General features: G+C 50.6%; 2 protein-coding genes across 2 annotated transcripts; one reads left to right on the top strand and one right to left on the bottom strand.

Annotated features, from left to right (window-relative positions):
- Positions 1 to 1,395: 1,395 nt before the first annotated feature.
- On the bottom strand, positions 1,396 to 8,680 carry LOC307184922 (uncharacterized protein; the record flags this gene model as incomplete). The annotated part of the gene is made up of 3 exons (XM_079918672.1): positions 1,396 to 1,580; positions 4,736 to 5,412; positions 8,532 to 8,680. 3 exons carry the CDS (start codon positions 8,678 to 8,680, stop codon positions 1,504 to 1,506), a joined length of 903 nt encoding a protein of 300 aa, XP_079774798.1. The 3' UTR covers positions 1,396 to 1,503.
- CLTB (clathrin light chain B) lies at positions 5,153 to 23,775 on the top strand. Its single transcript, XM_079916088.1, has 5 exons — positions 5,153 to 5,522; positions 10,536 to 10,582; positions 17,541 to 17,658; positions 17,920 to 18,031; positions 23,325 to 23,775. The coding sequence occupies exons 1-5, from the start codon at positions 5,336 to 5,338 to the stop codon at positions 23,494 to 23,496; spliced, it is 636 nt and encodes a 211-aa protein (XP_079772214.1). The 5' UTR covers positions 5,153 to 5,335; the 3' UTR covers positions 23,497 to 23,775.
- Positions 23,776 to 25,425: the final 1,650 nt, after the last annotated feature.

The following is a 25,425-nucleotide window of genomic DNA, read 5'->3' as shown; positions in this document are numbered from 1 at the left end:
AAATTGTTTATTCTTTCCCCTGTCAGCTTTATTGAGATATGAATGACATACAATATTGAGTAAGTTTAAGGTGTACAACCAGTTGACTTGATACATTCATATATTGCAAAATAATTACCACCATAGCTTTAGCCTGCACATGTATGACATTAATCATCACCATTTCTTTCTCTTTTTAAATTGAAGTATAGTTGATTTATAATATTGTGTTAGTTTCAGGGGTACAGCAAAGTGATTCAGTTATATATATATTTTTTCAGATTATTTTCCATTAGAGGTGATTAGAAGATACTGAATATTGTTCCCTGTGTTATACAGTAAATCCTTGTTGCTTATCTATTTTATGTATAGTATAATTGTTTGTATCTGTTAATTCCGTACTCCTAATTTATTCCTCCCCCATTTATCTCTCCCCTCCCCTCTTTTCCCCTTTGATAACCATAAGTTTGTTTTCTATGTCTGTGTGTCTATTTCTGTTTTGTATGTAGATTCATTTGTATTGTTTGTTAGGTTCCACATATATGTGATATTACATAATAATTGTCTTTCTCTGTCTGACTTTCTCTAGGCCTATTCTCTAGGACCACCCATGTTGCTGTTGCTGTGCCATATATATATATATATATATATATATATATATATATATATATATATGGCACATCTTCTTAAACCAATCATCTGTTGATGGGCACTTGGGTTGTTTCCATGTCTTGGCTATTGTAAATGGTGCTGCTATGAACATTGGGGTGCATGTATCTTTTTGAATTAAGAGTTTTTGTCTTTTCCAGATATATGCCCAGGAGTAGGATTGCTGGATCATATGGTAACTCTTATTTTAGCCTTTTTAAGGAACCTCCATACTGTTTTCCATAGTGGTGGCACCAATTTACATTCCCACCACAGTGTAGGAGGGTTCCCTTTTCTCCACACCCTCCCTAGCATTTTATTCTTTGTAGACTTTTTGATGATAGAGAAATGGTTTATTCTTAAGCCTGGAACATTTTGCTGTGCCAGAAAGTGAGAATGCTCTCAAAGAATGATGTAGACATATCAGAAACACAGGAGCCAGCTTGAAGGGGCTCCCAGTGACCCAATCTTGGACAATTTGAGCACTAAAATAAATAATGATAGCAAAATACTACAACCCACTTGGATCAAATGAGTCTATGAATCTTGCAGACACAGCAAACAAACAAACACTTTCCCTATAGTAGAAAGCCAACTAATAAATGTATAAGGAATGATGGAACTAGAAAATTACCATTTGGCAACTATCATTATAATACCTGAATCATGTAAAAATCAGTAGATACTATAATGAATGAATCGGTGTAATTTTACAGAGCGATATAAAATTTACAAGTATTAATGTACCCTCCACAAGACATTTATTAATTATAAAGGGAAAAGTAGTAATTTTACAGTGGAGAAACCTAACAGACACCACCTTAACCAAGTGATCAATGTTAACATCACCAGTGGACATCCCTGGCGGTCCAGTTGTTAAGACTCCGAGCTTCCAATGCAGGGGATATGGGTTTGACCCCTGGTTGGGGAACTGAGATCCCGCATGCCAGCAGCTAAAAAATAAAAAATACATAAATAAACATCACCAGTAACTGGAGAAATTGACATTATGTGCTTCCTCACATGATGCACTGAAAGGAACTCAGCATCACATTTGTATTATTCCTGCCAAAAATGTTTAACCTGAATCTGATCAGGAGGAAACAAAGGCACCTCAAATTGAAGGATGAAATAACTGACCAGTAATCTTCAAGACATCAATGTCATGAAAGAAATAAAGAGAGGAACGGTTCTAGATTGAAGGAGATCAAACAGAGAAGGTAACTGAATGCAGTACATAAATACATTATTTGGGATTTTCTTTTCTTCTATTGTTGGGACATTTGGTGAAATCTGAGTAGGTTATGTCAATTTGATAATGGTATTATATCAATATTAATACCTTGATTTTGATAATTGTATAATAGTTATATAAATGAATGTCCTTATTGTTAGGAAAACACAAAGTGAAATATTTTGGGATGTAGGGTCATGGTGTCTATAACTTACTCTCCAACAGTATAGGAGAGAGACAGAAGAAAAAAGAATAAAGACAATGTGATAAAGTGTTATCATTTAAGGAATCTGGTGAGAGGCCTGTGGGAATTATTTACAGTTTTCTGTAAGTCTGAAATTAAAAGTTGAAAAGGGTGGGGGGGAACCTTGAAAGTAAAATCAAAAAAAAAAAAAGGAGCTTATTAGTGGGAATGTAAAATGGTGTAGTGGCTCTGAAAACCAGTGTGGTGATTCTTCAAAATATTGAAAATACAATTACCATATGATCCAGCAATGCCATTCCTGGGTATACATCTAAAAGTACAGAAAGCAGGATCTCAAAGAGATATTTGCACAGCTGTGTTAACAGCAACATTATTCATAGTAACTAAGGTGGAACCAACCCAAGTGTCCATGGACGGATGGATGAAGAAAATGCGGTATATACATCATACAATGGAATATTATTCAGCCTTAAAAAGGGAGGAAATTCTGTCACATGCTACATCTGTCAGAACATGGTGAACCTTGAGAACATGCTAAGTGAAATAAGGATACAATACTGTATGATTTCACCTTTGTGAGGTATCTAAAGCCGTCAAATTTATATTAGCAGGAAGTAGACTGATGGTTGCCATGGGCATTGAGGAAGGGAAAGTGAGGAATTGTTTAACAGGTATAGAATTTTTTTGTTTGTTTGTTTTATAAATTTATTTCTTTATTTTTCGCTGTGTTGGGTCTTCGTTGCTGTGCGCGGGCTTCTTCTAGTTGCGGTGAGCGGGGGCTACTCTTCATTGTGGTGCGCAGGCTTCTCATTGTCGTGGCTTCTCTTGTTACAGAGCACGGGCTCTAGGCGTGCAGGCTTCAGTAGTTGTGGCACATGGGCTCAGTAGTTGTGGCTCGCGGGCTCTAGAACTCAGGCTCAGTAGTTGTGGCGCACGGGCTTAGTTGCTCTGCGGCATGTGGGATCTTTCCGGACCAGGGCTCAAACCTGTGTCCCCTGCATTGGCAGGCAGATTCTTAACCACTGCGCCACCAGGAAAGTCCTAGAATTTGTTTTGTAATATGAAAAAGTTCTGGATATGTGTTGAACAACAATGTAATTGTACTTAACACTACTGAACTGTGCACTTAAAAATGGTAAAGGCCATACTTTTGATGTATTTTTTACCACAATTAAAAAAAATCTCTAAATTAAAAAACTAGAAGTTAACATAGTGGATGATTTACAGATGAAATTATATAATATATGGGGAAGAATAAAGGTTGCAGATGAAACAAGACTGACTCTATGTTGGTAACACTGAGGTTCAGGGGTTATTATGTGGAGTTGTATTATACCAATCTTTCTACTCTTCTGCATGCTTGAAATTTTCCATTAAAAATGTTTTTAAAATTTCTCCACTTCAGACTTCATAAGCTGAAATTTAGATTCTGTGCGACTGTCCCATATCTTTACTCAACTTTATTTATTCATGTCTTTTGACCATTACTGAGCTTCACAATTAAATGGAGAATTAGAAGACAAGAACTGTGTTTAGAGTTATCCAAAGATATTTAGGGAGGTGTCAAGAAAGTGGGAATCTCCAGCACAAAGAAGTGCTGCATGGTTCAAAAGATAACTTTTTAACGATCATTTTTAATATTCATGATTAAGAATAAGAGTCATGTACAAGAGCAAGCATGGTTGCAGAATGATCTGGACCAGTAATTTGTATAAATTAAGCATGGAGCTAAATTCTGCTGATGGTTAAATTAGGAAGGAGCAGGAAGGAAGGAAGAAATAGCTGGGAAGAGTGCCTGTAGTGGCACCGAAGTCTCCGGGAACCAAGTAAGAACATCCAGGGGAGAGCACGGCGGGCACAGAGCATGTTCACTAGTCCTTCTGTCTCTACGAAACCTGGAGTCCACACTTATGGCTGGTTTGTTAAACTAGGAAACTTCCAAGGTCTTTTCAGCACCTGAGCCTGCGGCTGGGGGAATGAGGGAGAGGAATGAGATGGATGATGGTGGAGTGCTGTGCTTGGACCAGGTTGTGCAGGGCCTGAAACTTCTTTCTTTCTTTCCTACACTGAAAAATAATTATATTCTCATCATAACAGTGAAAACTACATCAAAGTATTACTGTGCAAAACTGAAACTGCCCTTCGGTCTAGCCTTCTGCTCCCCACCCCCAAGGGAACCCCCAGTTTGCAGCACATCTTTCCTTTCTCTTTTCCAGGTTATAGTTGACTTTCAGGTTTCAAATTAGAAAGAGAAAATCCCAAATCCAATGGTGGTTCTCCGGGCCCCCCAATACCCTGTGTTTAAATGTCAGAGCGCCTTTTACGCTGTGCTGTCTGGCCATTTCCCATCTGTAGGCCTCTTAGATTGTAATCTCCCCATCGCCAAGTCTCGGTTTTACTGTATTTTGGAGACTGTTTATTCAGGGTGACTGAACGGCAGGCTGCCTGGATAAATTAGGTCTGCCTTTCCCAAGCTGGTTCATACTTAAGGGACTTTTAAGGGACCCAGCCTCCAAGTAGGGACCCAGTCAGGACACACAAACTCTGGCGGCCTGAGCTGAAGCCTCACCGAATGAAAGGAAGTGCTGAAGAAATGCACGGAAGCAACACGGCCTTGCGGGAAAGGCCCTGGACTTGCAGGAAAGATACAATAAAGCCGTGGAACTTACTGTCATTTCTCCAAGGCTCATGATAATGGGCTTCATAATACCCGCCTAGCTTAGGAGAAGAAACTTTTGCAGAATGAATCAGGAGCCAGGTTGCGCAGCGACCACCCCCTCGGTGCTCCCGAAGCCCGGGCTGCCAACCTGCGGTGGCCCTGTACACGCTATGGTCACTTTCTGCAGTCCGCTTCGCCTCTAGACCCTGCGGGAGCTGCGCCCTGTCCTGGTGTCCTGGAAATGCGTGCTGCTGGCCCGGAGCTGGGAGTGCGGCCCGGGCCTCTGGGCCCCTCGGGCTGCGCCGCCGTCCTGCTGCCGCCCTCCTGTGGCCGCTGTGAGGCGACCTCCGGCCGTCCTGCGGGCCTCCTCCCTCGGCCGGTGACATCACCGCATTCCCGTCCCGGCTCCTCCCGCCTGCAGCCGCAGTGACAGGCGAGCCGGGCCCGGTGGCGGAAAGAAAGTGCGGGGCCGCCGCGCCGAGCCTGTCCCCGCCGAGGCCGGCTTCCCCGGGCGGCTCGGGTGACAGTGTCGCGGCCGCCGGGCGCAGGGCGGGGCACGCGCCGGGCACAGCCGAGCGGCAGGCGGACGCTTCAGAGAGACGTGGGGAAAATGGCTGATGACTTTGGCTTCTTCTCGTCGACGGAGAGCGGGGCCCCCGAGGCGCCCGAGGAGGACCCGGCGGCTGCCTTCCTCGCCCAGCAGGAGAGTGAAATCGCGGGCATAGAGAATGACGAGGGCTTCGGGGCACCTGCTGGCAGCCAGGCGGCCCTCACGCAGCCGGGACCCGCGAATGGGGGTGAGTCAGCCTGGTGGCCTGGGGGTTGGGGGACCTGGGGCTCGCACCCGGGGTACCGGGTGGAGTGAACAGGGCCTGCTATGGCCAGCCAGGAGCAGGCCTGGGGCTAGTGTGTACCTGACCGGGACCTGGAGGAGATGCGGCGGGGACGGGGGGGATCTTTTGGAGATCCCCATCTGAGGCCTTGCCTGGGGCTGTGGATCTGGTGGCTCCCAGGACAGAAATTCGTCATGACATTTCATCCCCAAGCCAACTCCACTATTGCCTGGCTCTGGAATCCAACACAGCTCAGGCTTGAGCTTCCCAGTAGGCTGGCTGCCCCAGGCCGAGCCCTGCAGGTGTGGGCAGAACCCCAGATCTCCCTGCTCCTCAGAAGTAGCTCCCTCCTAACAGCTGGGAAAGCAGGGGATGCTGGGTGCTCCAAGAACTCACAGACCTTCCCTGGGGAACACCTGCCATCCTGCAGTCACTGGTCTAGGCACTTTTCTTACATTTAATCATTTCATATGCATTATTAAACCCATTTCAGAGATGGCAAAACCGAGGCTCAAAAGGTACACTACTGAAACAACTAGTAAGTGGCAGAGTGAGGACTCTAAATCATTTCTCTCTAACTCTAACCCTTTCCACCTGACCACACTGTCTTCCATATGCCAGGCTCTGAGTTAGACACCAGGGTGGGGGCAGGAGCACAGAGGGCTTCCGTCAGATGTGGTCCTGTCCTCCTGGGGTTTGTAGCTCAATGGTTTTCCAAAGGAGGTCCAGGACTCAGGATTTGGGGCCTGGTCCTTGCAGTACTGTGTTTATCAACAATGTTCGTGCTCTGGCTTTGCCTGAAAGGGCAATTTCTTAACGTATCTAGTAAAAAAGTAGATATCACTTTCATGGGTACCTCCAAAACAGCGCTTGCTTCTTGTTAATGTTGTCGTTTTGGTAGGAGTTTATGGGCCTGTTGGAATAAGTGGTACCTTACATATTTTTTAAAAATGTTTACAAGTAAGGATTCTTTTAGTCATGTTTGTATTCATTCAGCATTTACTGAGCACCTACTGTGTGCCAGGCCCAGTGGGGATACAGATATGAATAAGACAGTTCCTGTGGCTTGAGGAGCTTGAAGCATCTCTGTATCCTCTTGGTATGAGAAACATAACAAGCCTTTTGTAACATATAAGAAACTGGAGGCCCAGAGAGCCTGAATATCTTGCCCAAAGTCACACAGCCATGAGTGACAGATCTGGGACTTGATCCCAGGCTTCTCAACTGTGGGCTCCATGCTCTTTCAAATGCTGTGGCAGTCACCCTGGGAGGTGATGAGATGTAGAGGTAGGGAGGGGGGTCTTTTGCTACCCAACCAAGCCAGCAGTGGAGGACTTCTGAAGAAGCAGCAGCTCCTAGCACTTCAGCGGGACCCTCACACATCCCAGGGAATTCCTAGGAAATGTGAGCCCACGTTCATGTACCAGTATTCATTTGTCCACATCTTCCCCTTGAGACCACCAACTTCCCCAGTCGGGTTGGCCTGGGAGAGGCCCTGCTGGGAGAGCCAGTGTCAGAACCACCTAAGAGAGAAGCAGGTAGAAGTCAGGCAGAGGGCCGCAGAGGTGGCTGGGGGTTGAGCAGGCTGTGACCTCTCCCAGGACAATGGGGCTCCAGGGGTTTACAGCCTGGATGGGAGGTTCCCTCTCCGGCAGGGGTGGTGCACAGATTGGCCCCCAGACCTGAGGTGGCAGGGAGAGAAGCGGGGACGTGGCCCTCTGAGGGTCTCCCAGACTCACAACCAGTAAAGCTGCAAATGCTCAGCTGCTCTGCTGAGTGGGGCATGGGGATCCGGGAGGGGTTATGGGATGGCGGCTCAATAGGTGGCCAGATAGGATGGAATTGATCTGATCCTCCTAGGCCTAGACGGTGATGAGCAAGTAATCCCCCGAGACCAGTGATGAGTGCCAGAAGCCCAAATGAGGTGCGGAAAATGTGCCTTGGGCTGCTGGGAGCTGGGTGGAAGCTCCCGCAGCCAGCACCACTCATCACCACTGAGTCTCGTCTCTTAAATGATGCCCCTGTGCTGAGTGCACTGACGTTGGGCTCCCAGGGAAACTGTTTAGTGTAGGCCTGAGCCTGAGCCACTTTGAGTCTCTCCTCTGGGGCTGGAACTACGGCCAGCCTGAGCAATGGATACTTTGTTTCCATTCATCAGCCTTGGGTAGGGCCCAGGAGGTGTGTACATTTTCACACCCAGATTTCTAAGCACTCCACCTGGCTCTGACCCCGACTTGCCCAGTCATTTCCTGGCAAGCCCATTTCCCCTGATGGGCCTCAGTAACCTCCCAGGAATGTTCTGGACCCTTGTCTGCCCCCATTCCAAAAGGGGTCAGGGATCTGAGAGAAGCAACACCCACAGGGTTATCCTTGGGACTCGTATCTGCCGTACTCCGGTTCTGCCGGCTTCGGACTATGGACACGTGATTATCAACGTGCCATGGGCTACTCATTGTGGGGACAGAGACTTTTAATTCTGTGTGTGGGTATGTGTGGATTCCCAAAGAGGTTAAGCCTCATTCCAGGAGAACACTCATGGGACTGAAAGACTGGGGCACAGAGACTTTCTGAAGGCCAGGGTGGGCACCTGTGGACAAGGAGTCTGAGGCTGGGACTGGTCGGGGAGGCAGGGCTGCAACTTCCCCTCCAGAAATGCCAGGTGCACAGACCAGCATCATCGTGAATGGACCCTGGTAACGTAAGGCCCTGGTAGAGGAGATGCCCCAGGAGAAGAAGCCACTTTGCAGAAGATGCTGCCACTAATTTAGGGGCCAGGCCACCCATGCAGGAGAAACCCCATCTGAATGAGTAGGGAGGGTGGCTGACAACGGTTGGTCAAAATCAATCAATGTTTGAATGTTTGGCTGTGCAAACAAAGTTGATTATAATCTATATCAGCTGGGCATTATTTCCATGGGATTAAGTATCCTTCTCTTCAGTCCCCAAGCTGAAAACACTGTCACCATTACTCACAGCTCTACCTGGCTGGTAAAGTGTACTTGTCCATCTGCGGTGATCTCGTGCAGCCTCCTGTGGGTCTTGGCTAAGAGGCACTGCAGTTTCTGAGAGTCCTCAGGCCTTGTAGATAACAGTGGGCCCCCAAAGAGCAATTCAGCTTCCATTTAGACAAAACTGCTCACCCTTAGGAGCTGAATGGGGTACAGAGCCTTATAACGGAGTGAATGACCCGTGGGAGGTCACAGTAATCGCATAAGAGCGTGGGGGGTTCTGTACGATATTCTGGGATACCCCAGAGTTGAGACCTTCCATCAGCACCCAGGGAAGTAGGGGAAGTAGTAGAGGGCTTCCCAGAGGGGATGACTTGTGAGCTGGGCCTTGGAAAACAACTGGATCCCAAAGAACATTCTTTAGTGAGGGAAGCAGGAAGAAAGGTGTGGGATGCGGCATAGTGTGTTTGGGGAAGGAGGAAACCAGAATAGGGTTTGTGGGAGGGACTGGTGGGAAGTGAGGCAGGAAAAATGGGCAGGGCCAGATTGTAAAGATCCTCACGAGCTATGGGCCAAAGTTCAATGTACTCATTCAACAAATATTTATTGGGCTCCTATTATGTGTCAGGCACTGTTCTAGGTGCTGGATCCCAGCAGTGGACAAAACAAAGTCTCTGCCCTCCCAGAGGGCATTCAAGTGGGGAAGACAGATAAGCACATACAAAAATAAACATATCAGGCTGTGGTAGGTGCTACAGAGAAAATAACTGCCCAGGGGAGGAGGTAGGGGTGCTGGGGGATGAATGTCAGGGGTGGTCAGGGAAGGCCTCTAATAAGGCAGTGTTTGAGCAGCAGCTGAAGGGCGTGAGGCAGCAGTCCACATAGAAATGGGCGAGAGCTTTCTAGGGAGAGGGGACAGCACCTGCCAAGGCCCCAAGGAAGGAGCAGGCCCTATCGGCCACCATGGTCCATGGGAAGTAGATTTCCTTTTGGTTTGTGTTCATTATATTTTTAATTAGAGGAGTGACATAGGTAAGTGTATGCTTTTCAAAACGTCAACCTTGGCAGCTGGTTTGAAAGAGGTTTGGGAGAGGGTGAAGATGGAGGCAGGGAGGCCAGTGAGTGGACAAAAACCATTTATTCCTTCTTTCTTTAATGCACTGATTCATTTGCTTATTCAACAATTAGTTTCTGAGCGCGTCCTAAGTCACAGGTACCGTGCCTGGCTCTGGGGAAGACAGCAGTGAGGATAATGGACACAGGCGTGCCCGTCCAGGTGCTTGCCACTAGCGGGACAGACAGGCCAAAGTAGTTGTACAGGTGGGCCAGGCTGGGGGCAGAGGGCGGAGGGCAACTTTGAGGATTCTTGTTGCAGCAGAAGCCACAGGAATTTGTGACTAACCAGATGTCAGGGAAAGGGACCGGGAGGAGTCACTGTTTAGGTGAGGGCAAAATCGACTCCTTCTGGGAGGGGCAGGAGGAGGAAAAGTAGGCCAGGTGCTGCCTGGTGGGGGCAGTGATTCCTGCTCTCTGAGGTGGAGCCATTGCTCAAGGCACCACAGGGACAGGCAGAGACCTGCAGGCCCCTCTTCCTGAGCCCTCTCAGACCCTGCCCTGAGCCTCCAGAGCCTCTGCCTGTTCACCAGGCACAAGCTCCACAGACAGTTGGGCCATTCCCAGCCGTGGCTGAGGGGAAATCAGTTTTGGGTAGGTGAGGACCTATTATTGGCTGGGTGACCTTGGGCAATCATGTAGCCTCTCTGAGCCTCAATTTGAGAATCTGTAAAATGGGTTGATAACAGCTTTGTCACAAGGCTATGGTGAAAATCAGAGGTCATATGGCTGTGAGAAGGCTTTGTGCACAGTCAAGGATTGAGCCCAGGTTATTTGCATATCCATTATGTGTGCGTGTAGGGCGGGGAGTCAATACGCACATGGACATATACAGAGGTTGCTTCGGGGGCTAATGTAAGACCCTGCTTGCTATAAGCTGAGCAATGAGTGATGCTGTCTTCTGTTCTCTTTCCAGCGGGTTCTGAGGACATGGGGACCACAGTCAATGGAGATGTGTATCAGGTAAGCAAGATTCTGTCGTAGCAGGAGAAGGGACTGACAGCCTGGGTCTCAGTAACTTTTGGCCCCCATCATGGGTGGGATTAGGGATTCAAGTTCTGTTCATTGGGATGGGAACATCAGAAAGATTTTGATGTGGTTCTTTTGGTCATGTAGGAGAAGGGGATGAAGAATAAGGACCACAGGGATCAATGGGGTGTTGCCTCAGGTTGCCCGTGATGATGTCCAGCTTCCAGAGGGAGAGATTAAGTGGCCTGCAGTGGCATGGACTAAAGGAAACACAGGGCCCTGCACACGTGTGTGCCATTGGTGGGAGGCTGAAGCCAGTGGTCATCTGCACCATGTCTGAGCATTTTAACTGGGTGAGCCTTGGACCCAGAGATTCCACTTCTCAGAATTTTCCCAAAGGAAATAGCTGGACAAGGACACCCAGATTCTTTGCAGGATTATTTATAATAGCAGACAAACTGGAAACAACCTAAGTGCCTAGTATTGAGGGCCTGGGTAGGTAAATTGGAAAACCATTCTGTTGTTAAAAAGAGCAGTCAGAGCTTTCTGTATTGACATGAAAAGATGCCTATAATATAGTAAATGGAAAAGCAGCTTGCAGAATAATATGCACAGTATGGTCCTGTTTTTTATTTTAGAAATATGTTTCCATGAAAGATCTGAAAGGATGTGTACCAACTGTTAACAGTGGTTAGCCCCGAGCTTGCGGGAGAAGGGGGGATAAGGAGAGGGCTTTCACTTTCACTGGATTGTCTTAAAATTCTTTGTAGTGATCCTATAACACACATGCGCACACACTCACCCCCCCCCACAAAAAAACAGCTAGTAAAGATATTTCTAGTTAAATAGTGCTTCTCTCCACACTCACTTAACCCCCCTCCCTTCATACATACACAGTTCATTTTGAAAGTACTTAAAGAACTTGGACCACAAATAGCATCCCCAGGACCCCACAGATGCAACAGTCTTTACCCCCAACCTGCAGATACCTGGGTGGGGGCAAAACCTTCACTAGATAAACTTTAATTCCCACTGGACTGGCTCAAAGACCCTTGACTGCTGGGGCTGCAGCTGCAGGATCTCCTGAGCTCTGCTTCGTTGAGGAGCTGGCCTCCTAAATCCTCAGGGAGAACAAACAATACTTTCTTATGTAAGAGAGATGGGCTGGTACCTTACACAGGGCAACTGGCCAAGTCCCATTTCTGGAAAATTACTCAACTACCAGCAAGCTAGAAAAGTCAGTCTCTAGGACTTTAAGGGCTTCGTGTCTCCCTGGGCCTGAGAGCACCAAATAAGCAGCATTGACGCCGGTACAGTTTGGCAGAGCATTGAGACTCAGGCTGCTCCTGTCCCGGGCACACTGAAAAGGACGTGGCCTGACCCAAAAGGTCTGTGTCCTAAAGTGGCCCTGGAGCTGGAGATACACTTGGGACCGGAGAAGTACCTAGAACACCATGAGCAGGATAATTTTCCCTTTCTATACATTAGGATCTTGAGGCCTTCTCCCTCCCTGCCCCAGGCCTCGCTTTGTATTTAATGGATCTGAGAAACCCTGGGCCTCCTCCACAATCTCGGTGGGAACTCTTATTCTCCCTGCTACCAAGAATAACCCCAGCTATGTTTATCTGTAACTCATTTCACATCTGTGCCACGTTAGCATCCTAACAGGCAGGGGAGGGGTCACAGATGAGGCGAGTCACTCAGAAGCTTAGTGGCCAAGTTCAGGTTCATCTAGATCTCCTGCCCCTGATCTGGTGCCCTTTGTACCATCCCCTTGTTGCTGGAGCAGGCAGGCCACAGCCCCTGGCTGGCGGGTGGGAAGCCCCTGCAGACTTTTCTTAGGATGGAGCATAGAGCAGGGTCTGGCTTGTGCACCCCAGGCTTTCAAGGGTCCTGGGCAGAACTTTCCTGCTACCTTTCTTAATCTTTTCTGGAAGGCTATGGGCCACTAGGGGGTCCAACTGTGAACCTGGTCCCCAATAAGGCCTAAGGATAAGCCTGCATCCCCGTTGAGCTACTTAGAGGAATCAACAGCTCAGCTCAGCTTAGCTTTAGCTGGTCAATCCCACAGATTGGTTATGCCTCATCCTCCTGGCTGTCCCTGGAGTCACAGTACATGCTCGGCCAGCATGGCCCCCCGGAAGCCCTTGTGGTGGTATCCAGTGTCCAGCGGAGGGGTCCCTCGGGAGAGGAGTGCTGGGGAGCTGGGCTGAGAAAGCCTGGCCCTGACTGTAGCCTGTGGCCTTTTAGTCCACAGGCCATTCCTGCCTGACCTCTTCCCTTTCGAGCTTGGGAGGGACTCAGAGCATTCCTGCAGCCCCTGGTGAGCCCTCCTGGGCTGCCAGCCCCACTGGCGGCTGACCCGATTTCCTCACTGCGACAGTCAAGCGATTAAAGAGGAGCCCGGCTGTGGCCCTCCCGACCTCACTGCTCACTGGCAGGGGCAGGGCAGGAAAATAAGTCCAGAGCAGCTGGAGAAGGGTAGTCAGCAAATAGCTTCTCAGGGCCTTGTCTGCTGGCAGCACCACTGTGTTCTTCCTGGTTGTGGTGATGGTACAGCGCAAGCCGGTCTGCTGGGGGCATGCCACGGGCAATGGTGAGCCCTGCAGCTCTGCCACCCGTGCATGTGCATGTGCATGTCCGCTACAGGCTACAGGGGTCACAGGGCAGTTATCGCATTCAGGCCCCATTTTGCACCCCGAGTGGGATGTTGTCACTCCCATTTGACAGGTGAGGAAACCTAAGGAGCGCGGGGAAGGGACTTCTTAAAGGTTGCGCATCCAATGAGTCGCAGGAGGGAACTTAAAGCCCAGTCGCTCTGAGGCTGTGTCCCCGTGCCCTCCACATCGCTTTGCAGGCAGCCCCTCATTCCTTCATTTAGTCAACTCGCATTCTGAGTGCCATACGCTGTGCTCAGGGCCTCAGATGTAGAGGCAAATCCCATGGATGTTTGTCCTCGAAGAGCTCAAAGGACAGAGACCTGAAAGTCATGCAGGATGGCAAGGGCTTGGGTGTGGGGCTGGTCTCAAGACTTCTTACTATGCGTCAGGCACCACCCAAAAGCGTTATGTGGATTAACTCATTTCATCCTCCCAACACCCCTACGACGTAGGTTCTGTCATTATCCCCATTTTACAGATGAGGAGGAGGATGCACAGGGAGGTTTAATAGCTCTGGTTGCACAGCAGGGAAGAGCTGGGACCTGAACCAGGCTCAGGTGCCAGACGCTGCACTGAAGTCAGAGAGTGCGACAGGGACGGATGTTGGAAGTGGGTTCCAGGCTGCCCAGGGGCATGTGGGTGGTCCTGGCTAGGGGGACAGCATGTGCAAAGGCACAGAGGATAAGACACGCATTCTGGGGCTTGCCTGGAGCCTGGCACCTGCTGCAGAGAAGGGTGTGCTGGGGGAACCTGAAGAGACCACGGGTTCAGGGCTGCTGTGCCCGCAGGCGGAAGGGATGGGGGTTGGGGGGGCGGGCACAGCTCCCAGCCAGAGACTGTTACTAGGCCATGCTGGTGGAGGACGCAGGCCCAGCTTGGCCAGGCTTTGTGCCCAGGGCCTGGGCACAGCATGCTTGGACCACACTGAGCAGTGCCCCTGGGTGTGCAGTGCAGCTGCCCGCGCCCGCCCCCCCCCCCCCCCCCCGCCCCAGAGAAGCCCCAGGGTCTCTCAAGCTGCTCCTACACCCAGACTGCTCCTACGCGGGGCGCTGTGGCGGGCTGCGGCAGAGGAGTTTGGATGGAGTCAGACAACCTGCGCTTCATTTCTGGCTTTTCCCAGCTGGACGGCTTTGGACTAGTTACTGCCCTGAGCTGGATTTCTCATTTGTGAAATTGGGATTAGAAGCCCTGCACTGCTGCCTCTGCAGGTCTGTTGAGAAAAGTGCTCTGTAGCCCTGGAAGCTGCTTCTAAATCCCTGACCTAGCCACTGAGTGAGCCAAGGCGGGTGCATGTGTGGGTGTGAGAGAGACAGACGGGGAATGGGGCGTGGGGCAGTGGGAGGAGGGGGTGCAGTCTCTAACCTTGGGATGGTAGACTTATCAGGGAGACCAAAATCACGTGACACAGAAGTAACTTTGGTCCCTATTGGCTATGTATGGACACACGTGTGGCTATGTGTGACACCCAGGAATTCAGTTTGAATTCTGGCCCTGCCAGTTCCTGGCCAGGTGACCCTGGGACTTCGGAGCTAGACTTTTCCTACCTGTAAAACAAAGATAATGAAACCCACCATGTAGGGTTGTAAAGACCAAAGGGAACCGTTTAATTGCAAGTTCTCTGCCAGTTTTAAAACGCTGTAACCTGTGAGTCTTAATTTTGGGGCAGTCTTGATGGAGATGGTGGGTCCTGAAGGACACCATGGGATGACTTTTACCCAGAGGACCCCCTCCAGCCCACCTCTCCCACCCCATCTGCTCCACACCTGGTAGCATCTCTGTACTCAGATTTTTGCAAAGGCACCGGCCTCATGTGGTCCTTAAGCGGCCCGCTCTTGGTCTGAAATGCCCTTTCCCTATCTCTTCCCAGCCTACTCTGCTCCCAGGCTAGAAAGGTCATGCCCTCCCTTGTCCCCACTCTTTCATGACCCGTGTTATGCATGTACCCCAGCTATGGTCCTCATTTGTGAGGGACTCCCTCTGCAAGCTTCCGGATGATGGGCTGTCTCGTTCATCCCTGACCCCAAGCCTGAACATCTGTTAATTCATTCAAGTAATGTTCTTGAAATCCTCCTACAGCCAGGCCCTCCATGTTCTACATACTATAAAGAGACAGGCAGTCTCTGTCCTCATGGAATTCCCTTACTGGGGGGCGGGGTAGGGTGGGGTGGGGAGGGCAGATAGTAAACATGTAAACAAACCAGGCTTTTAAGATAGCCTGAGTGCCAAGAAGAAATAAAATGTAGCACCTGGATAAACATGTAGAAAGTAAAAGTAACTGCATTTGTCTGCAGATGGGACAGTCTATAGGATTGGGCAGAGGTCCTGGTAGCCTAGCCTCAGGACAGGGCTGTTCCCAGAACTGGAAAGGTACACCTGTGATCAACTCGTGTTGTCCAGATTAGGGCCCTGGAAAGGCCCCTCGAGATGTCTTGAGAGACTCTCTCAGTTGAAGTGTAATGCTGGGCAGGAAAGAGGAATAAGGACAGTGCCCCAACTGCCCCACCCAAGGGTGGGCCTGATCCGAGGAGCCAGGCTGCACCTCTCCGCCCTGGGCCTGCCCTTCCTTCTCCCCAAAGACAGCTGGAGATGCAGCCCTGATGTTCCATCTGCGTGCTCCTTCGCCCTGCTGCTCACAGCCCCTTGGGCAGATGCTTACCCAGCCCTTCTTCTGAACCGGGCACATGCTGGCCCCGGGGGGATCTTCATCCACATGGCCACTGCTTACTGAGCACCAGCTGTATGCCCACAGCAGGCACCACTGGACAGATGTTGTTGGGTGGGGAGAAGATACGCTGGTACTCGTGACAGTTTTAATGAGTGCTTGCAGGAGGAGCACAGGGAGCAATAAAAAGATGGGACAGGAGTTCAGAGGCTATAAACAAGGTCCTGTCCTGCCCACCGGGAGCTCACGGTCCAGCGGGGAGACACCTGCAGTAGAAGGTGAGGGTGTGACAAGAAGCACAGAGAGGACAGGGTGTGAAATCTGTTTTGGGGCTGGGAAATATCCCAGAGCTGGTGACCTCTGAGCTGGAAACTTGTGGGGTGGAATAAGATTTCATCAGCCAGAGAAAGGAGGGAAGACAACTGAAGGCGAAAAGCACAAAGGAGACAAAAGCGGGCAGCATGGGCGTGTGGGATGTGTGCAGACAGGAATGCACGGGGCGGACAGAGCACCAGAGTGGGCGTGCCAGGAGATGGGGCTGGATCATAAAGTCTCCAGCTTTGCGAGACCAGAGGGGAGCCCCATCCTTGCTGGGCTGAGCTCTCAGCCTGCAATGCTTCAAGTCACCACCCTGGCAGGTGGCGTGGAGAACTGGGCAGAGCCCTGGCTTGGGAGCCAGAGGACTGGACTCTGGCCCTGCTTCTGCCACTGTGTTGTGCCATCTCTCCTGGCCTCAGTTTCCTCCCCTATAAAATGGGAATTAATAATAATAATAATTCTAGCTACCATTTACTGAGCCATCACTCCATGCCAGGCACTCTTGTAAATGTCTTATAAATATTGTTGCATCAAATCCTCACAACTAACTCTTAGAGGTAATTTTATTACTATTCTCACTTCAGATGAGAAAACTGAGGCCAGGCAAGGTTGAGCAACTTGCCTGGGCTACACACATATATAGCAGGCAGTAGAGGTGGGATTTGAACCCAGATGGTCCAGCTGCAGAGTCTGAGTTTTTCATCACTGTACAGTCGTAGCCATGGCCACCCTGCCTATCTCAGGGCTGCTCGTTCACTCAGCAAATAGTTATTGAGTACCTGCTACATGCCAGGCACTGTGCTAGATGCTGGGGACACAGCAGTGAACAGGACAGGCAAGGTCCCTGTTGCCACAAGGGTGACATTCTGATGGAGGAGACAGACAATGGACAAGTAAGCATATTATAAAGTGAGGCCATTTGGGACTGTGTTATTTGGTAAATAAAACTAATAGGGCAGGGCTTTAATGATAGAAACACAGGGAACTCTCTGAGTGCCAAGAAGCGTTTGAAGTTCTTTACACTTTTTTAACTCATTTCATCCTCATATTAACCCTGTGGGGTGGGTGCTATTTTGTAGCCCATTTTATGATGAGGAAAGTGAGGCACAGAGAGGTTGAGTAACTTGCCCACGGTCACACAAGGAGCAGAATTACTGGCAGAGGGCACAGCAAGTGCAAAGGCAGGGTACAGTCCCAGGAGACAGTGGGTATGAAGTGGTTTGAGATGTGAGGGGGTGTCCTGGTACTCAGGCGCCAGACACAGAGGGGCAGGTGGACAGGCTGGGTACACTGCCGTGTGTTTGTGTCCTAGGAGGCTAATGGTCCAGCTGATGGCTATGCTGCAATTGCCCAGGTCGACAGGCTGACGCAGGAACCCGAGAGCATCCGCAAATGGAGAGAGGAGCAGCGGAAACGGCTGCAAGAGCTGGGTGAGGGCAGGGCTGAGTGTGCAAGCTGGGCTGGTCCCCCTGGCCCCGGGCTCCCCACGGGGTTGGCTCTCTGGGACACGGTCGGGTGGGGAAGCCTTAGGCTATATGGGGCCCTGCCCCACCTTAATGTGGGATTGGCTGAGGATGGACCCAGGGCTGCCTGCCGGGGCCGAGGGGAGAAGCAGCAGCCAGAAGCACAGCCAGCTGTGCCTCACATCCCTCCTGGAAAGCTGCTGTTCATTCACCTGTTGTGGGTTGCAGATGCTGCCTCCAAAGTGATGGAACAGGAGTGGCGGGAGAAGGCCAAGAAGGACCTGGAGGAATGGAACCAGCGCCAGAGTGAACAAGTTGAGAAGAACAAGATCAACAACCGGTGAGAGGAGCTGTGAGGGTGCGAGGGGACTGTAGGGTCATGAGGGAACTATGGGGACATGAGAGGACCTACAGGGATATGAGGAGCTATGGGGACATGAGAGGACCTATGGGGACATGAGAGGACCTACAGGGATATGAGGAGCTATTGGGGACATAAGAGGACCTATGGGGACACGAGAGGACCTATGGGGCATGAGAGGACCTATGGGGCATGAGAGGACCTATGGGGACATGAGAGGACCTACAGGGATATGAGGAGCTATGGGGACATAAGAGGACCTATGGTGACATGAGAGGACTGATGGGGACATGAGAGGACCTATGGGGACATGATAGGACCTATGGGGACATGAGAGGACCTATGGGGACGTGAGAGGACCTACAGGGATATGAGGAGCTATGGGGACATAAGAGACCTATGATGACATGAGAGGACTGATGGGGACATGAGAGGACCTATGGGGACATGAGAGGACCTACAGGGATATGAGGAGCTATGGGGACATAAGAGGACCTATGGTGACATGAGAGGACTGATGGGGACATGAGAGGGCCTATGGGGACATGATAGGACCTATGGGGACATGAGAGGACCTATGGGGATGTGAGAGGACCTACAGGAATATGAGGAGTTATGGGGACATAAGAGGACCTATGGTGACATGAGAGGACTGATGGGGACATGAGAGGACCTATGGGGACAATGAGAGGAACTATGGTGGGGGGACTGTCTTGAGGATGGGTGATTTGGTGGCAAGAACGCGGAGGAAGGAGAAGCCGAACCCACGATGATGTTTCCTCAGTGGCCTGTGGAACTCAGCGCGCTGAGCTCTGCAGAGCTGGTATGCCGTTAAGCTCTGACCTCCTCACCACGACAGACAAAAGTGAGTCTGCCAGTAAGCAGACGAGGTCCTGGGACCCAGTGGGATGTAAGCCAGGCCATCCTGGAGCCCAGTGGCCAACAGCTCGACCTGGGCCCCCTGTGGCCATGGTTATCATGACAGAGAACACAGGCCTGGCAGGAAGGGAAGAACCAAGCCGTGTGCAGGATTTTATTGCTTATAGAAATGATAATGCTTCGACCCAGAAGTGGCTAAAGAATAAAGGGAAGTTAGTGGCCTATATAACTGGAAAGGCCAGGGGTAAGGGCTGCAGACCCAGTGGACTCAGGCACTGAAACAAAGTTCGTCAGTGCTCACTTTTACTGTCTCTCGGTCTGCTTTCCCCTATGTGGCCTTCACTCTTGGGCACACACCCCTGGGATGGGGGCAAAGGTGGCCACTAGCAGCTCCAGGCTTCTGCTCGATTTTCTTGGCAACTTCAGTGAAAATAAGCCTCTTGCTCCCAACAGCTCTAGCTGAAGTCCTCCACCTGACCTTCATTGGTCTGGTGTGGGTCACGTGCCCACCCCAGGCCCAGTGATTGTCTCGGGGGAGGGACTCTCCCATAGACCCAGCTTGGTCGATAGTCCCATTACTTGGGTTGTGCATGGGGTCCGGTCCCACCCAAACCACAGGGACTGAGTGGGGGCAGCTGATGCTTCAAAGGACAATCAGGATGCCCTTCCTGGAAGAAGGGGGACAGATGTTGGTCAGGAAAGATAGCAGAAGCCTACCGGAGAATACCTTGCAGAAATGGTCTCAGACTAGAGACTGCCAGCAGCCCCTACCTCTGAGGCTGTGCACTTCAAGGTACAAGACTTGCCAGAAAGGAAAAGGCTGGCTCTGGGAAGCCACCACCTGGAAGCTGCTGCATGCCAGGCCCTGGGCCGGGCACTGCGGAGGCCGAGCTGAGAAGGACGCAGTCTGTGTCCTCAAAGAGCAGAGGAGGGAAACACACGGGTACAGCTGAACTCAGTAGTAGGGCCCTCTGCAGGAAAGCTGTGGAAGCAAGGGATGTGGGTGGCGGAGGGACCTCTGTGTCTAGGGACCTGGGCTTTGGAAGGTGGCTAGGAGTTCACCAGGAGAAAGAGGGCAGGGGGTGGGGGAGGGTATTCTAGACTAGGGAACAGCATGATACGAAAGAAAGGACGTTGTGCTTGGGCACCAGTGAGTGGCGGGAGACAGGGCCGGAATGAGGGCTCCCATGTGCAGGGCCTCGGAGGCGAGGGGCGGGCAGACACAGGCGGTGGGGAGCCACTGAAGGTTTGTAAACAGGGGGACTAATATGATAGGGCTGAGTTTTAGAAAAGGCCACCCACTCGGGTGGGTGGAGGATCCCTGCTCTCCTCTCAGGACTGTGGAGACTTGCTGAGCCTTCCAGAACTATGCTTCCTAACACATCTCCAACTGGAGGTACTAACGCTGTCTCTCTTTCTCTTTAACCCTCTGCCTGTCTGTCCATCTTGCCATCCCGTCTTCCCCCACCTAACCCCCTTCCCTCAAGGATCGCCGACAAAGCATTCTACCAGCAGCCAGATGCTGATATCATCGGCTACGTGTACGTGTCTCCTTTGCTCCTCTGCAAGGGCCTGTGTGTGGCTGGCAGTTTCTTGAGTCTCCCCCTTGTGGGGTATAAATGAGTATGGCTGGGCCTGGGGCAATGATCAGAGCAGGAGGTGAGCCCGAGGGGTGGGTACAGGCACCAACCCTCACCTCCATCCCTCCAGCAAATGTTTATTGAGCATCTTTGAGACAGCTTTGCTAAAATCCAGGCAAAGAAAAGAAAGGAATGTCCGGCCATCCCCAGGTGAGAGAGGCAAAGGGCAAAGCAGCCCAACTCCCTCCTTTTGAGATGCCTCTTGGAGGGGGGAGGTGGGGTGAGTCTTCTATTGAACAAACAAACATTGAGGGCTGGTGCTAGAGGTATAAAGAATGCACAGCCATTCCCCGCTCCTGCCCACAAGTGCACTGCTCCTCCTTAGAACTTCAGCCTGAATTTGGTCATGAGCCCCTGTCCAGACCACCAGTGGTTCCCTTTCACGTGTTTCTGCTTTGAGGTCTAGTTGGTCCTGTGCCTGATCCAGACCAGAGATGGCAGAGATTTCCTCTTATGCCGCCCCGCTGGCTGGTAGTGACAGCCTGGACAGTGTGCTGGGGATTGTGAAGCCGAAGAAAATAATGCAGTGATGAATGTGTGATGATTACCACGTGTGTATGTGCCAAATATTTGCTGTTCCTCGCTCTGGATACGCCCTTGGCAGGCCTCTGACACTGTCTGGGCTAACGCTTCTCTCACAGATCATGGGACACACCAGAATAACAGCTTTCCACTCCTTCCTTCCGTCCACTCTTCCATCTGTCCAGTGCCAGTCTCTGGTCAGACAGGAGTAAGACACACATGGTCTGTCCCCCCAAGTTGCTCATGATCAAGAGTGTGTTGTGATAAGAGCCACATGCAAGGACACAGTGGGCTCAGGGAGAGCCCAGGCAGGCTTCAGAGGTCAGAGTCCACCGGCCCTTAAAGTGTGAGAAGGAGTGTGCTGGGTGGGGAGGGTGAGAAGGGAATGGCATCCTAGGTGGGAAAAGCTGCTGGGGCAAAGGCGATGAGATGGGAAATATCTAGCGGCCTGCAGCGCCTGGAGCGGTGGGAATGGGGAGAGAAGGTCAGTTTGGAGCCAGTTGCAAAAAGCCTGTCGTGAGATGTTAAAAAGCTCAGACTTGATCCTGAAGGCAGCGGGGAGCCATGGGAGGTTTCAAGCAGGAGAGTGGGGATGGAAGAAGGGCATCGGCGCTGAGGAATACCACAGGGCGTTCAGTGCTCCTGTTGCACCCGAAGAAATGGTCCAAGGAGCACCCAAGGGAGTCCTGAAGAGAGGAATAGCCTAGACCAGCGCTTCTCAGTCTTCCATGTGCCTATGAATCACCAGGGCCTCTTGTCAAAATGGAGATTCTGATTCAGAAGGACTGAGGTGAGGCCATGATTCTGCATTTCCAACAAGCTCCATGGTGATGCCGGTGCTGCTGGACCATGAACCCCACTTTGAGCAACAAGGTTAGAGGCAAGCCTCTTGACCCAGAAGAGAGAGCTCCTAGGATCACTCCCCTCAGCCCCACTGGTCAGCCAATGTCACACAGCACCTTACATTTTCTCAAGCCTACACACACCTGCTACGTTGTTTGATTCTCAGGCCAGTGAGACAGATCAGCAAGGTGGAGGCACTGATCCTCCCTTCCCAGGTTAGGAAATAAGCACACACCAGGGAAGCAAGATCACTAGCGAGGGGCCGGGTCACCTGATCTGGGGCCGGCTCATCCTGAGCCGTGGGGATCACGTGGAGAGCTCCCTGCCATCGGTCAGTGCCTGGCATGTGGCAGAACTGGTCCTGCTTGAGATGCAGGGGGCTTCTAAGGAGAAAGGGGCTTTAGGGACACTTGTTGGCGAAACAGGACAGAGACCCAGCCCTCCCCACCCCAGAATCCCTCATTGCTTTTCTCTTAATGACTCCCATGTTTAGGTTTTGTCCACTAAACTACATTTATTATACTTTGTTTCCCCATTGTTCTTTAATCAGTGGCTTCTGTAACTGTCAGCCAGAACTTCTGATGAAAAACCCACCAGTTTCCATCCTAATTTGATTCCAATCAAAGGCAAAGACTCCAGTGGAGCATTCCTCAGGCTGTGGCGCCAAAGAGATAATAGTCATTTGGGGCTAAAAAGAGTTCTGTAGTCAAGTATGCTTGGGATATGGCAGATTCTATATCCATCGTGTACTCACATTCGTGGTGCACATAAGCACATTAAAGGCTTTGCAAGTCTTGTTTTGAAGATCTTCTTTAACTGATTCTTCTATACATTTTTGACCACAGCTCTTTTCTAAAGAACACTTGTAGGGTCCACAGAACCCCGAGGCAATGCTGAACCAGAGACTTCAGCTAGGTGGTTAGTCAATGTCCTGCTTAGTTTTTGGAAATGTTGAAAATAGCTGAGATACTGCATTAGTTCCTCCAAGGGCCTTTAGGTGTCAGGAGCCCCAGTTTGGGAACTCTTGATAGAGAGGTAATGGACAGACAGTGCTGGGGCAGGGGTAGGAGGCTACTTGAGCTACAGTGGCAAGGGAAGACCTTTCTGAGGAGGTAAGGCCTGCACTCAGACCTGAATTACAAGAAGCAACAAGCCATGAACATGTCTGGGGGAAGAGGTGACCAAAAGTACAAAGGCCCTGAGGTAGGACCAAACTAGGCTGTTCCTGGGGGCCTGAGGTCAGAAGGCCCGGGGCTGGGGAGGAGACGTCTAGACAAAGGACCCCAGAGTAGGCTGGACAAAGCAGTCTTGCTCAGTGGGAGCAGCGCATCACTGATTAAGGGGAAAGGCAGACAGCTATGAAACCTCTGTCCTATCTCCACCTGCAGGGCATCTGAGGAGGCTTTTGTGAAGGAATCCAAGGAGGAGACCCCAGGCACAGAGTGGGAGAAGGTGGCCCAGCTGTGTGACTTCAACCCCAAGAGCAGCAAGCAGTGCAAAGACGTGTCCCGCCTGCGCTCGGTGCTCATGTCCCTGAAGCAGACGCCGCTGTCCCGCTAGGAGCCTGCCACCAACATGGCCGCCATACAGGGGCCGGGCCGGGCAGAGGAGGAGCAGCTGCTTTGGCCAGGGGGAAATGCCTCCAGCAGCTGCTACACAGCCTATTCCGTTCCTCGCCATCTCCCGGGGCCGGGAAGGGGAACCCTCACCCCTCTCAACTGTCATTCCCTCACGGCCCTACGGCCCAGCCCCTCACATCTCCTCTCAGTCCACAAAATTGTGACTGTCCCTCCTGATGTATTTTTTTTTCTTGGCTTAAAGGGTGTGTTGTTAACTCTTTTTACACTTATTTCATTCTCATTTCTCTGGAAGCCACAAACTGGTGTCAGGGCTGTTTGTGCTTAGAACTTTCCCAGCTTCATGGGCTTGAGAGAAGGTAGGGCTATTTCCCTGGTAACCCAGGAGCTGCCAGCTGGCAGAGGGCATCCCAATCTGTCTATGTCTGCTGCCTCCAGCCCCAGGAGGAAAGACAACCTCTCACAGAATGCTTTGCAAGCTTGATCCTTTCTGATCCTTGAACAAACCCATGACATAGGGATTCTGTTGGTCTGTCATATAGCCACAGACACCCAGAGGGGAAGCAGCTTGGAGGGAAGAGGCAAGACCAGAGGTTCCCGGTGGGTGCTTCCTCTTTGCCTGGGTGAGGGGCTGGTGAAGGTAGCCTCTGCCACAACCCTTCCTTGGGATTGGTCAGGACCCTCTGCCTCTTTCAGCTGTGCTTTTCTGTGGATTTGGGAGAAACAATCAGTGACAACACCTTCCCCTTCAAGAGCGTTGCAAACAGGTTATGTTCAAGCCATTGTGATCTGAACAATGTTTAAAAATATTTAATTGCCAACCGTATTAGTTTCCTAGAGCTGCCATAACAAAATACCACAGTGTCTGGTTTAGAGCAACAGAAATTTATTGTCTCACTGTTCTGGAAGTCATAAATCTGAAATCATGGTGTCAGCAGGGCCATGATCCCTCCAAAGGCACTAGGGAAGTATCTGTGTTCCTTGGTGTTCCTTGCCTTGTACAAGCATTACTACAATCCTGAGTTCATCTTCACATCGCCTGCTCTCTATACATGTCCGTTGCTGTGTCCAAATTTCCCCTTTGTATAAGGACACCAGTCATATTGGATTAGGGCCCACCCTACTGACCTCATTTTAACTTGATTACCTCTGAAAAGACCCTATTCCCAAATAAGGTCACATTCTGAGGTACTGGGGTTAGGACTTCAACTAATCTTTTCTTTTTTGGAGGGAGGGGAGCCCACAACACCAACAGTTAAAAATAGTGGCCATCCTCTCTAGAAGTGCCGTAGTCCTCACCACTTCATATCTGTTCCTTGTGGAGGCCAAGGGTCACCACAAGTACTGCTTTACATTTATAATCTCTGTCTTACAGCTGAAAGAGTATGGTGGGGGCAAGAAACTTAGCTGGCCTAAGTCATTCAGCTGGTGTTGAAACTGATGGAGTCACAGATGGAAGGAACCTGAATCCGAATCAACACTTTAGGGATGACTGCAGACCAGGAACACCTGTTTGAGACTTTACATGAATGAGAAACTCATGAGTTGCCTCTCTTCTAGGTTGCTCAGGTCCCCAGCCTCCTTTTTTCCTTAGCCATAAAACACTAGGTGCTGCCACAAACCACTGGCAAGCTTTGGGGATTATGCTTTATGCCCTTTCTGTTACACCACGCTGCTTCTCTAAGCCTCAGTTTCCTGGTCCATAAAATGCATCAAGAACCAAGCTGAGATGGTCTAGATCAGTGGAGCCTTAGGTGCTCTCAGGAGGTGGGATTGGGGTCAGGAGCAGAAGTGGAAGGCAGAGCCCCCTGCCTCTGACAGAACCATGGCAGGCCCATATGAAGGAAGGTTTTCTACTGAAAGTTTGAAAACTGTTGGAAAGCTCAGTTTTTTGTTTTTTTTTTCATATAAC

This window comes from Stenella coeruleoalba (genome assembly GCF_951394435.1).
Source record: "Stenella coeruleoalba genome assembly, chromosome: 3".
NCBI lineage: Eukaryota > Metazoa > Chordata > Mammalia > Artiodactyla > Delphinidae > Stenella > Stenella coeruleoalba.
Note: the sequence above shows the minus strand (reverse complement) of the source record. Positions and strands in the feature narration are given on the sequence as shown.